Source organism: Ursus arctos, unplaced genomic scaffold (assembly GCF_023065955.2).
Source record: "Ursus arctos isolate Adak ecotype North America unplaced genomic scaffold, UrsArc2.0 scaffold_33, whole genome shotgun sequence".
Classification (NCBI taxonomy): Eukaryota; Metazoa; Chordata; class Mammalia; order Carnivora; family Ursidae; genus Ursus; species Ursus arctos.
Genome location: NW_026623019.1, coordinates 9,463,300 through 9,476,686, shown reverse-complemented (window position 1 = coordinate 9,476,686; position 13,387 = coordinate 9,463,300). Strand labels below are relative to the sequence as shown.

The 13,387-nt window shown below is 37.1% G+C and overlaps 1 protein-coding gene across 3 annotated transcripts in view; it reads right to left on the bottom strand.

The window, feature by feature from the left end:
• The window catches only part of ZNG1A (Zn regulated GTPase metalloprotein activator 1A), a 51,213-nt gene extending 39,703 nt beyond the window's left edge, over window positions 1–11,510 (bottom strand). Inside the window, exons 1-4 of one of the 3 annotated variants that reach the window (XM_026519314.4) lie at window positions 11,247–11,510; window positions 7,301–7,387; window positions 5,441–5,537; window positions 4,207–4,298 (exon numbers count right to left, since the gene is read on the bottom strand). In XM_026519314.4, the coding sequence (XP_026375099.1) occupies window positions 4,207–4,298; window positions 5,441–5,537; window positions 7,301–7,387; window positions 11,247–11,400 (430 nt within the window). In that variant the 5' untranslated portion in view covers window positions 11,401–11,510. Of the gene's footprint in view, window positions 1–3,479; window positions 3,524–4,206; window positions 4,299–5,440; window positions 5,538–7,300; window positions 7,388–11,246 lie in introns of those variants that run through there. The other 2 variants (XM_044391217.3, XM_026519315.4) reach the window with 2 other exon arrangements.
• Window positions 11,511–13,387: the final 1,877 nt, after the last annotated feature.

Genomic DNA, 13,387 nt, shown 5'->3' with positions numbered 1-13,387 from the left:
GTATCTCTTAATTATTGTAGTTATTCTAAAGTTTGCTACGTTTGTCTTTTAACCTTCACAGTAGGTTTATAAGTGGTTAACTCACTACCTTTACTATATATTTGCCCTTATGAGTGAGATTTTTACTTTCCCATGTCTTCTTGTTATTAGTATCTTTACTTTTCAGCTTCAAGAAGTCCCTTTAACATTTCTTATAAGGCCAGTTAGTGGTGAACTCCTTTAACTTTTGCTTGTCTAGAAAACTTTCCTCCAATTCTGAATGATAACCATAGCAGGTAGAATATTCTTGGTTGGAAGTTTTTTCCTTTCAGTACTTCAAATCTATCATGCCACTCCCTCCTGGCCTGCAAAGCTTCATCTGAAATATCAGCTGATAGTGATTTGGCGATTCCCTTGTACTTAACAAGTTGTTTTTCTCTTGCTGCTTTTAAGATCCTCTCTTTAATTTTTGACATTGCAATCAATGTCTCTTGATGCAGATGTCTTTGAGTTCATCTTATTTGGAACTCTCTGTGCTTCTGGGACCTGGATGTCTGTTTCCTTCCCTGGGCTAGGGAAGTTTTCTGCCTCTTTCATTCTCTTTTCCTTCTGGGATCCCTATAATATGAATGTTATTCCACCTGACATTGTCCCATAGGTTCCTTAAGATATCTTCATTAATTTTGTGGTTGTTGTTGTTGTTGCTTTCTTTGGTTGAGTTCCGCTGCCCTGTCTTCCAGGTCACTGATCTGTTCTTCTGCTTCATTTATTCTGATGCTGAACCCTTCTAGTGTATTTTTTGGCTCAGTTACTGTATTCTTCAATTCTGTGACTTGCATTTGGTACTTCCTTATATTTTCTATCTGTTTGTGGAAGTCTGTGTTCAACCATCCTTCTGACTCTGGTAAACATCGTTATAACCATTACCTTGAACTCTTTATCAGGTAGATTTGTTATCTCCACTTCATTAAGATCTTTTTTCTGAGGTTTTGTCCCCTTCTTTTGTTTGGAAAATACTGTCTCTTCATTTTGCTTGACTCTCTATTTATTAAACAAAACAGTTACCTCTCCCAGTCTTGAAGGAGTGGCCTTGTATAGGAGATAAACTTTATTATTCAACCTTGCCCTAGCTCTTGGTTGTCACTCTGAAACTTTGTGATTATCTAATTAGCCTGAATTATTCTTGATAGATCCCACAGTTGTTGAGAGTGTGTTAAGACCTGCCAGTGTTCCAAAGGGAGTGATCTCAGCACCTAGTTTCAGACTGACTGGAAGACAGATCCACAGGAAGGAGCTTTTGTAGTATACAAATATATAGCCCTGTGGCACCACAACTATAAACCCTGCTGACTGCCAGCCCAAGAGATCTGGAGGTGTCTCCTGAACTCAGGCTGCAAAAATCAGGGCTTCAGAGAAGTGCATAAACTTTTCGGAGATACCAGCAAGCTGGGTTGAGGCCAAAGGAGAGATCAAAGATGGTGTCTCCCTGCCTACATTTGAGAGCACCTTCCAGGACAAGTGGATGGGCCTTTTTCATAGGCAGACAAATAGTGTTTCAGCCTGCTGTCTATGCAGTGCCTTGGGTATGGTAGCCCTCCCCAAACTACCTTCCTTTTATAGTCCCATAGGGTGCAGAAATTCAAGCCCCTCTGGCCACCAGGGACAGGTGATCAACAGACATTCCCTCTGTGGACTGCACTCAAGACAGGCTTTAGCAAGGCTTCAAGAGTACTGAGGGTGGAACATATCCATGGCTTCAGGGATGCAGAAGGAAAACTATTATGGGCAGGATACACCCGAGGCTTTAGTGAGGCAGGGAGATGGCTGGGGATAGGGCACGCCCATGGCTTTAGGGAGGCTGTCTGTGTCCACGGTGCCTAACTGCACTTGCAAAGTGGAAGGAGAGTGCAAAAATGGTGCTCACAAGCACCGCTGGACCCAAAGTCCCTACTGGTCCCAGCTACTTCAGCAAACACTTTAGAATTAGCAAATGAATCTGCTTCACATATAATTCAGTCACTTCTCAAACTGCTGCCTTTGCACTGGGTCCCAAGATGACTGTGCTAGTGTGTGAGCCCCTCAAAAGCAGTATCTCAGATTCCCACAGCCCCCCAGGTTCACTGTACACAAGCTCCTTTGGTTTCCAAATCCATTTGAGGGGGCCTTGACTCTCCAGTGCAGGTTCCAAGAGTTGGCATACCCAAAGTGGGGTATAAACCCATCCCTCCTCAGGTAAAGACTCCAGACCCGTGAAACCCCTCCCTTCTTTGAGTTGCTGCACCAGGCGTAAAGTTTTTGGCAGGATCACATCTCTAACTCTCTTATCCATTTCGATGTGGCCCTTACATTCCTTGTTGTAGAAGGAGCTGTTCAGCTAGTTTTCAGTTCTTTCTGAGCAGGAATTATTCCATAAGTAGCTGTAGATCTGGTGTGTCTATGGAAAGAGATAGTTCAGGGTGTTCCTAAACTGCCATCTTGAACTGCCGCCAAGTTCTCTTCTTTTAGATTCAAGTAAAACTAAATTAATAATTACTAAGAATAGCACAAAGAATACAATCACATTTTTGTAAAATTATTTGTCTGTTTATACAGCTTTCAGAAGCACACAGAGCACTGCTTACCAAATTTATGAATGTCTAAGAATCCCCTGGAGGGATTATTAAAACAGATTGCTAGGCTCACACCCTTACAGATTCTGAGGGATGGAGCCCAAGAATCTGCATTTTTCCCAAGTTTCAGAGACTGAAGCTGTCATTCAGCAAGTAGCAATAGTACAGAAAAACCCCTGCAATAAAATTTACCTACTTGTATTTCATGGTAATGAGATACAGTGTGATTTATTTTAATTTCTTCTTGCATTTTCTTAGATATTGGGTAAATTTTTTTTATAACAAATGTTCCATTTTTACCCAAACAATAAAATCATTATTCTAAAGAAAGTCAGAAGCAAGAAACATTAACCTGTTCACACCTACAATTTGTACAAAAGCTTTCTCTAAGATCTTTAACTTTTCCTCTCCCTCTGAAAAGCTGAACCATGTTTTATTAAACTCACCCACGTTGAAGAAAAGTTACAAGAGTTTTTCTCTAAGAAGTGGCTACTACCATGAAAGAAATTGATATTTGCTATTTCAAAAAGAAGGCATACATTTTCCCATCTTACCAGATTAAATATTTAACATCAATGTAAGAGTCCAAGTCCTATCATCAGTCAAATATACTAGAAATGTATGAAAATGTACATAGTATGGTCTACTACAGGAACAAAACAGCCCAACTCAACACTAATTTGAAAACAGGAGGACAATGTTATTATGCAATATTTATAAGTACAATAACCACTGATTACATCTGGACCTTCAGTATACTTCAATATCTGTTTTAAACAGTTACGACTCCTAATAAATTATTCCTAAACAGTACTTCTATATAGTCCTTTATGTAGTTTTATGGCCCAATGTCATTAACTCAAATTAAAAAAAAGGTACGGTCAGACTTACACAATGAACATTAATGTTCTGCAAACTAGGAATAAAGGTGTTACCTAAAAGATATTTGGGTAAGAAGGAAACAGAAATCGATTGTTAAAACAGTTCAACTTGGTGTAGCTTTCAATAGAGAAGTTTACATGTAATTCTATTCAGAGATAAAAATTTCATGAATAATCATTAATTTCACACCAGGAAAAAAGGCCTGGTAGCCTTAATTTAACTGTGTAGCTAACAACAGTGTTTACAAATAAAATTAATTCAACTTCAGTAGTAAAAAAACAAAATGCTAATAATTAACTGAAAAAGAGTCAGTAATGCTGAGATTAGAGTCCAAAACCCTTAAGTATCTTTAAATGACCCTCTAAGAAAGCTGGATTAGAAAGCAATCAGAAATAAGATCTCTGTAGAGTATAATCAATCAAATATAGAAATAGAACTTAGAAGTAGAATGTCTTTATTTTTCCTAAATTTCCATACTTTTAACAACTTGTGTTCCTACCAATAATCTTAAATCAATCAATTGAATTTCAATCCTATTATCAAGTTAAAAGTACCAAGTACTCTGATTATGATTTATCTGCAAAAGAAACAGTACAATCCAGTATTTTTCCTGTTTTTAAACAACAAAATATGTTTAGTCTGGAGTACAGGTTTAATGCTTACTTTACATATTTCTCTAACACATTTAAAAATGTTTAAGAACTATAGTCTGGTTATTAATAATGTCATTTCTTACCAGGATCTGCTAACCCAGTGGTCTCTAAAAGTATGTAATCAAATTTCCCCTTCTTCTGCATCAAATTCTCAATAGCTCTAAGGCCATTGTCCCTGGAGAATACCAAAATATAAAATACAACTGATTACCTGAATATTTTAAACTGATCATTATAAGCGTTTTAAAATACATTTAGCAACCTGAGACAAAAATATCCTTAGGCATGTGAAAACTTTAACTCATTCCCAAACTTCTAACACAACATCCACCAATATTTACCAACGGTGGGGAAAAACAGGCATATGTACTGATAAGTAATATAAATCAGATACATGAGGAGTTAATACTTTAGTTTTATTAAAATTAAAAGCAGAGGAAACTTTAATAACCCTAACTGAAGTCAAAATCTGCTATTTTTATAGTAGTATGAAAGAAAAAATTCAACATCCAAAACAATGATAAAATTTATGAATTACAGTGATTTACTATAACATCTAAAGGGACATGATCATTACTTTTCAATTCTGTTCTGCATAAGAGTACCAGACTTTAATTTCCCTTTTTTCTTAGAACGTCAACAGTGCAAGAAAATACTTACTGGATTTCATTTTGGTTGTTCAAGAAAATCTGTCACGACTTTAGCTTTGTTAATATATTTGACTCAAAGTCAAATCTAAGTTGTAAACGATGTAGAAAAGATTTAATTCACTAAAATATACAAAGTCAACAGTACAGGTATTAATTTTCCTAATTTACTCAACAAATATTTGAGTGAATAGGTATGTCAGGTCCTTTTCTAAGATCTATGGTATATTAGTGGAAAAAAGAGACACTGTCCTTGGAAGCCAACTATCACTAGTGGAACACAACACGAGCTTTTTCACCTTTTTGATGGTCATTTTTGTTTTTAGAAGGTGAATCTCTGGAAATAAGACCAATGACTCATTCAATGTAAAATAATAATTTTTACACATGAAATGTGACTTTCATGTACCACAGAAATTACTAATTAAACCCTGACATCAAAGACAATAAAAAGAAACTCAATAAAAGAACCAAAGCATTAGAGCAGAAAGAAAAATAAATACGACAGCAAGACTCTGAGAAAATACATCCTAATAAGTTATTTTCTGTGTGAAAATACAATGAAGCAGACTGTAAATTCAGTTACATTACACGAGAAAATCAAAGCTGGAAATATAATCAATAAACATTTATAACAAACCAACAAGCACACAATAAACACATTCCTCACTTTACTGAACAGCAGAGGCAACCGTTCCTAAGTTCCAGCCATTCTTCATAGAGCTCTCCATTTTGGCTGACAGCTAAGGACTTCTCCACTGCACTTCCTGGAATAATTAACAAGAAGCAGTCTTTAGATTATGTTCACTAGCCAACCAAAAACAAAGATGAGCATATCAATACCGATTTCAAATCATTTTATACAAATACCTTTTATAACTTTTATTCTTTCATTCTGTTTGTGCAGCCTCAATGTTTTAAACTATACTACTCTAGATTATTTCAGCTTTTATTTTTTAAAGAGGATTTAAGTCCCTAAAAAGGCAAATCCAAAATTAATGACTCATACCTACTTCTTTGGTCTTCTCACTTGCCCACTCCTATATCCTAATAGAGTGCCTATTTCAAAAGCACTTCTTGCCAACTAGTATGCTTAATATATTGGTTTTTATGTGGCTTTAAACCTCTTAAAAGACTGCCTTCTCTATTTTTTTCTTTTCATTCTTCTTCTAAATTGTTTTGTTTCAACCAGACAGACTACTCAATATTCCTGGTATGAGTAAAAACCCCAGTTCATTGTGAGGAAGTTTGTTGGCTAGGGTATCAATGTGCTCATTTAAAAATTAAATTTTTAAACAAAAGTGTCCTAGCAATGCTTAAGAAAGAATAATATATATGTGAAATTCTGAGATTGTTATCATACAAGAATGATTTTAAATATCTTACTTTTCCTCCAATAAATATACCAAAGCCAAGGAAGAGTTCTAAATATCCAGGAAAGCAAATGGCCACAAAAGAAAATTGAATAATTTTTCATATATGTATTTTTTGATTATATTTCAGTTAGGCAAAGATAAAGAGCTCGGAATGCAACTGCTACAGAATTCAGGGTATAGAGCATATGAATAAAATGCAAAGGAAATATTGCAAATAAATCTCTTATATAAATTATATAAATGATCCAGAAGGTATGAAGAAAAATAGTAATAAAAAATAATAAATGTGATCAGTGTCCAACAGATCAGTTAATAAGAAGCTGGAGTACAAGACAATGATTTTAAAAATCTTAGTATTTTTATTTTAATAGGACTTTTCACTTTAGTTTATTAAAATGAGAAATCAAGTTTAACAGGTTCTCCCTTCTCGTACATAAAATCTAGCTCCTTTATTCATTTACAACTGAGAAAATAGTATGCTTTAAGGAATAGCTCAACATAAAACATATTTTTTGGCTAAAAGTGAGCTACAGTTAAAATTCACACTTAAGAAAAACTTCTAAAAGTAATCAAAGAATTGTGTCTAACACTACTGTATAGATTTTCTTTAAGCACAGTTCAATATTAAAAACAAAAAAAAATGGAATTTTAAATGCATGTATTTCCACAGACAACTGCAAATGCTTGAGATGGAAACAATGTTTAACTTCTTTAAATCTTCAGTTTTAAATGCTTTGCAAACAATAAACATCCAACACGGTAAACTTGTAAAAACTGAAGCATTTTAAAGAATTTTTCAAAAGTTACAAGTGAACAATATAGTCAGTACAAAAGTACATAGAAAGTGCCTGAAAGAACTTTCTCTCGTATGTTTATAGATTTTTACTTCTGGATTTATTTCATGTAAAAACTTAATTCTATTGCTGTGAATTCCAAAGTTACATAAAATTTTATAAAACCTATTTAATTTCAGTATCTCAAATCTGTACAAAATAAAGCTTGAAAAGGAATTAATTTTCCCAAGACTATCCGCATCAACGTGTTCACATTATAATACATTGTATTTTCATTTTTAAATATGGACTATCAGGTCGCCAGGGGAATAAGCTATCCTGTAAATTCCTACAGCATGGCATTCACTGAACTTTACTTACCTTCCCCAAATTCGTTTAAAATAACTGCTACTCTTTTACTATGTTGTTCTGTCAAAATATAGTTCAGAAGTGTTGTCTTCCCAGCACCTATAAAACATATTTGTTTTAAATAACAACATCCAAGGCTAATTTTAAAGGCACACACACAAAAACAGAATCCCAATGTTTTTAAAAATTTGTGTGCTATTTTAAAAATATTATTTAACTATGGTATAGAAGATTCTAGAAGAAAAGATTAAAGTATCCTCTACAAACTATTAAAAAACTTTTATGTGGACATAAACTCTAATAAACATTTACAAATACGCCTACAACTTGGATCACAGCTTTCTTCAACCTCATATAGCAAAAATACGCCTTCTCTACAATTTATAATATAATTAATATAAAGACATCTAAATTTTCTTTTAAGAAATTATTGAAATAATGAGTTCCAGGGAATAAAGTACTCACATACTTTATTTATTTAAATGTAAAGTAAATTAAATTTACTTTATTTAAATTACTTGTGTACTTTATTTAAAATATTTAGACACTTTCACATGATGACAATGTTTCTTAGCCAAGAATACATGGTTTACTTCCCTAAAACTTACACATAAAGCCCTATCTTTTATTTCAACATCCATCATTAACCAGACACAAATTCAAGTACTTCAGTACTTAAAGTAACCTATAAGAAAATACGTGTATATATACAGTTGACCCTCGAACAACTAACTGTGTGGGTTGTAGGTCCAATTTTATGTGGATTTTTTTCTGTAAATATAGTACAGTACTGTATTTTCTCCCCCTTATGATTTTCTTCATAACATTTTCTTTTCTCTAGCATACTTTATTGTAAGAACACAGTATGTAATACATATAACATACAAAATATGTGTTAATCGACTATTTATATCACCAGTAAAACTTCTGATCAACAGTAGACTATTAGTTGAGTTTTGGGGGAGTCCAAAGTTACTGTGCAGGAAGTTGGCACCCCTAACCCCCACACTGCTCAAGGGTCAACTGTATCTGTCTACCTATCTATAAAACACACACAAAAAGGGAGAACAGATGTAGAAAATGTTAACAATATACAGAATATTCAGTACTAGGAAGATAAATTCATAAAGCTACACTAACTTTATCCAGTAGGTGGCAGGTTAAACCTAGTATGTTCAGCTCAAGTAGAAGAAAAACATTTATCTTGTGAACAACTATACACATCAAAGTTCAAAGACGAAAAACAAACTGCACAGTAGTGTAGTTCAATTGTACGAGTATATCATTTATTTACTTTTCTGTTGGTGGGTATTTGGGTTATCTCCAGTGTTTTATTTTCCCAAACAGTCTGCTAAGAACTTTTATGTGTAAGCTTGTATGCAACTTCTGAAGTACATTTACAAGATTTTTAGCCTGTAACTAGGAGGGATTTAATGACCATTAGGGTATTAATATCTTCCACATTTTAAAGTCATATTCCTTTAAAGGCTGTTGAAAGGATGAAAGGCTGGTGTTTAAAAAGCTCAACATCACAAAAGTATGAAGTATAGAATGAAAGGGACAGAGCTTAAGGAGGCAGGGCGATGAGGAAACTCTTAGAACCAGTCCAAGTGTGAGACAGACCCTGAACATGAGGGCACTAGGCAGTGGCAGTGAAAATGGAAAGGCAAAGGTGGATGTAAAAGACCTTCTAATAAAATTACTAGGACTTAATAATTAACCATATTATGAAGCAGAAGACTTTAAGGCACGGTTCATTCAAAAGTCTACTATGGGCCAGATTTCAGGCTGGGCCTTGGTGAAAAGTGCACAAAACAGAGACAAACTGTCTCTACTTTCACAATGCTTACAAAGCCTAAGAGAGTGGGAGATAAAAGGTAATTCAGACCAATAACGAGGCAATGACGTCACAGGACTATAGAGTGGACAGATATATAAGCATCTAAAAGGGAGGTCTAAGCAGAGGAATAACAAAAAAGTATTCCAGGGGCTAAAATACTTGGTACCCTTCATAAGTAAAAGTAGTTCAATGCGGCTGGACCACAGTTTTGAAGGCTAGAAAGACTGTCAAGAGCCAGATCACATAGGACCTTTTGATTCAAGTTTAGGAATTTGAACTACAAACCAAATGGAAATCACTGAAGGGTGTAACACAGTTGACATTTACAAGGATCATTAAGGCTAAAATACAGAGAATATATATATTAAAGGGAAGAATGACACAAGACTAGTTAGAAAACTTTTAGAATATTCCAAGTGGTTGGAATCACAGGAGCAGGAGGATTGGAGGGTAAGGTAACATACGAAGTTTTGGATCTGCTGAGTTTGAGATGTGTGTGAGACATCAAAATAGAAACAGAGTGTGAAGTTGAAAAGATGGACAGAGGTGGGAGAAAATTTAAAAGAGAAAAGCCAGAGAAGTAGGTGGAAATTTCAGAAGAAAAACGTGATGGAAGCTGACAGAACAATGTTTCAAAAAAGAGAAAAAGGTCAAGAATAAGCAGTGAAACTAGATCCCCTATATTCAGCAACAAGGTTGTTGGCACAAGTTCTCATTCCTAAGCTTCAGAGCATTACCTCCAACGCTCTACTGGCCTAGGAATAAGAAAAATGGGAAAGGCCAAAGAAGACTGAACTACACTGTCTCAGACAAGGAATTTCCTTAACTTCTTTTTTTTTTTTTTTAAAGATTTTATTTATTTATTTGACAGAGAGAGAGACAGCCAGCGAGAGAGGGAACACAAGCAGGGGGAGTGGGAGAGGAAGAAGCAGGCTCCTAGCGGAGGAGCCTGATGTGGGGATAGATCCCATAACGCCGGGATCACGCCCTGAGCTGAAGGCAGACGCTTAACCGCTGTGCCACCCAGGCGCCCCGGGAATTTCCTTAACTTCTTAGAGCAGCCTCTGAATAACAGTGGGGACACACCAAAAATAAATTCCTTTACAAAATTAGTCCAGAAGAAAAAGGAGAATAAACTCAGTCTACAAAGTGAAAAAAGTTAACACCAGAGATTTCTTATTTTTATGTAAAAGGCCCTCAGGTGCACCAAGTTTGTACTTGTCTCTGGCATCATCTAGGAATGGTATTATTGACCCCAAATCGTTTCACTTTATTTGTATTTCTTAACTTTCCCCCACACTTTTAATATGGTCCTGTATTTATTCTAGCCCTTCTAGCAAAATGTAAGGCCTTAAAAAAATACTTCTCAGATTCTTTCAAGAAAGTACCTCTAGTGTAAGCCCGCAAAGTGTCCTTCAGGAAAACTGCACGGTTACACACCCATGAATTTAAGTGTCCATGTGCATTCCTGAACGTCCTCGACTTGAGAAAAAGTCTGGGAGGGTAGAGATTTTATTCTTACTTTCTCCTAGAGTGCTTCGCAAACAGACCTCAAACAAAAAAATGTTTATAGAAGTCCCCTCCTCGAATAGCTGGAAGAGGCTGGCCCGTGGAGAAGGGGGTAATCTACTAAAGAATGCCCCTTGTGGGTCTGGCATTTTATAGACAGGACACCCTTTAAAGGTAACGAACATAAAGATAGGTGTTTCCTGACCCATTTAGCAGTTAAGAAAACAAACTCAACCAGGTGACCGATATTACTTCCACTTTCCAGTAAGGTTGACGAGCTTCAGAAAGGTAAGACAACTTGTTAGAGGCCAAAGGGCTAATTAGGGGGGCGGGTCCAAGCCTCTATATGCAAACCCGAAAGTAGTTTCAAAATGCGAGGTTAACTTTCAATCTCCCTCGATAAATGTGAATCTAACGCAAAGGGTCTGGGCATCCTTTAGCCCCGAGATGAAAAACACCCAAACGGGGAGCGAGTGACCCAGCCCCTACCTCAGAGACATGTGCTGTCGCCCAGAAGGCCCAGATGCCTAAGGTGAAGAGGCACCGGCAGCCCCCAAAATCCCAGGATACCAGCGTTCACGGCATTTTCTGACCGGGATGGTTAGTTACCTAAATACCCGGTGATAATTGTGACTGGGATCTTAGCGCCGGGACCAGACTTTTCCTCCTCCTCTCTTAGCTTCGTCTCAATAGGTACCAATTCAGGACAGTCCTCCTCCGCCTGCTCCTCTTCCTCACCCGCAGTACCCAAAGCCGGTATCATCCCGGCCAAGTGCACAAGACGTCTCTCTCCCTCGGCACAGGAGACCGGACCAAAACGCCGAAACGCAGCTGCGCACGCCGAAAGCGCCACGCCGGGCGCGTTCTTGACGTCATCACGCCGCGACGTGTGGCGCCTCCAAGTCCCGCCCAGATTACCTGAGCGCCGGCTGAGGCCCGCCTCGCCTCTTAGCCACGCCCCCAGAGGAGCTGGGCACGCCCCCGAGGCGTGTTCTCTGAACATGCGCGAAGCTGGGCGGAGCTGTTAGGGCTTCAGCCCCGGTGCTGTCACTCTGTGCACCGACTGAGATCTGGGTGGTGGGAGGCTGGAGTGGGTAGCTTGACCCATAGTCCCCGTAGAGAACAGACTTTATCAATTTGACATTTTTTAGTGTCATTAAAAAACTTTTTTTAATTCATAGGGGAAAGAATGGGAAGCTGTAACACTACTATATTAATTGTAATTTTTCTACCTGAAGAAATAACCAGTGAAACTTTTCTTCTTTTTTATAACTACATATTTTACATGTATATCCAAATTTTTACAATGTACACGCATTACGTTTATTTATTTTTCTTTCTCATTTCTTATTTGGACTCGTAACCTGTATTCATTTATCATATTCTTTGGTTCATGACACTCTCATCATCAATCCATGGGTAGCTCTCCTTTATATTTATATGTTTATAATGAACTCTTCTGACCTCATCCCTAGCCCAAGAACATTACGGTAAGTTATACCTATCTACGTGGAGCCAGTACCCTGTTCCAACCCTCTGGCTCTGTCTCTCCCCTAAGATAGTAACAATTATCCTGAATTGAGTTCACATGACTGATCATTCCCTCCTTTCTTTTTAGTGTTATCAAACATGTATGTGCATAGACAATATGTTGTTGAATTTTGCTTGTCTTTGAGCTTCATAAAAAGAGTATCATACAGTATGTCATCTCCCGGGGTTATCTATATTTTCAACTCCTCCGTTGTGTTATATTCAGTTATGTGACTATACAGCAACTTCTTCATTCATTTCCTGTCAATTATTTCCAGGTTTTGCTCTATGGACAGCATTCAGCGACACTTCAGCACTGTATTATTGCCTGAACAGAAGCTGTTACAGCCCTGACCACTTTCCCTTGCACATTTCTCAGACACGTTCTTGCAGATTCCCTTACGTGGCTCTGACAGAATATTTTACTAACATCTCTTATCCCACCAAGAGCAACCTGTGCCCAGAAGGCCAGCTAAGGCAGGGTGGCTGACAAAGATTGCTGTAACAGTATATAGCCTTGGTCAGAGCAAAAAGTTTTCTACACTACCGTGGTCAAAAGTTAAAGGCACTCCAAGTGTTCATCACCCAATGAATGAATAAATAAAATGTGATACATCCATACAATGAAAAATGCTCTCACAACAAACAGGAATGAAGTACCTGTATAAGATGGTTAAACCTCAAAAGCATTATGCTGAGTGAAAGAAGGTGTTCACTTCACATGTTGGAACACCACATATCGTATGATTCCATTTATGTGAAATGTGCAGAGTAGGCAAAGCTATGGAAACAGAAAGTAGATTAGCTGTTACCAGGGACTGGGCGCTGAGAGGCGTGACTGCTCATGGGTATATTTTGGGGGTGATGAAAATGTTCTAAAATTGATTGTGGTGATGGTAGCACAACTATGTGAAAACACACACAAAAAAAACCCTGAATTGTATACTTTTTTTTTTTTAATTTATTTATTTGAGAGAGAGAAAGAGAGCGTGGGGGAGGAGGGGCGGAGGGAGAGAATCTTCAAGCAGACTCCTTGCTGAGGGCAGAGCCCCACTCGGGGCTCGATCTCATGACCCATGAGATCATGACCTGAGCTGAAACCAAGAGTCAGACGCCATGAATTTTACTCCAACAGAGCTGCTATTTTTAAAAGTGTTAAAGGTTACTGTGTGCATTAAAATGTGGGGGGTGCCAGTGTGAATTTGCAGAGAAGCACTCCC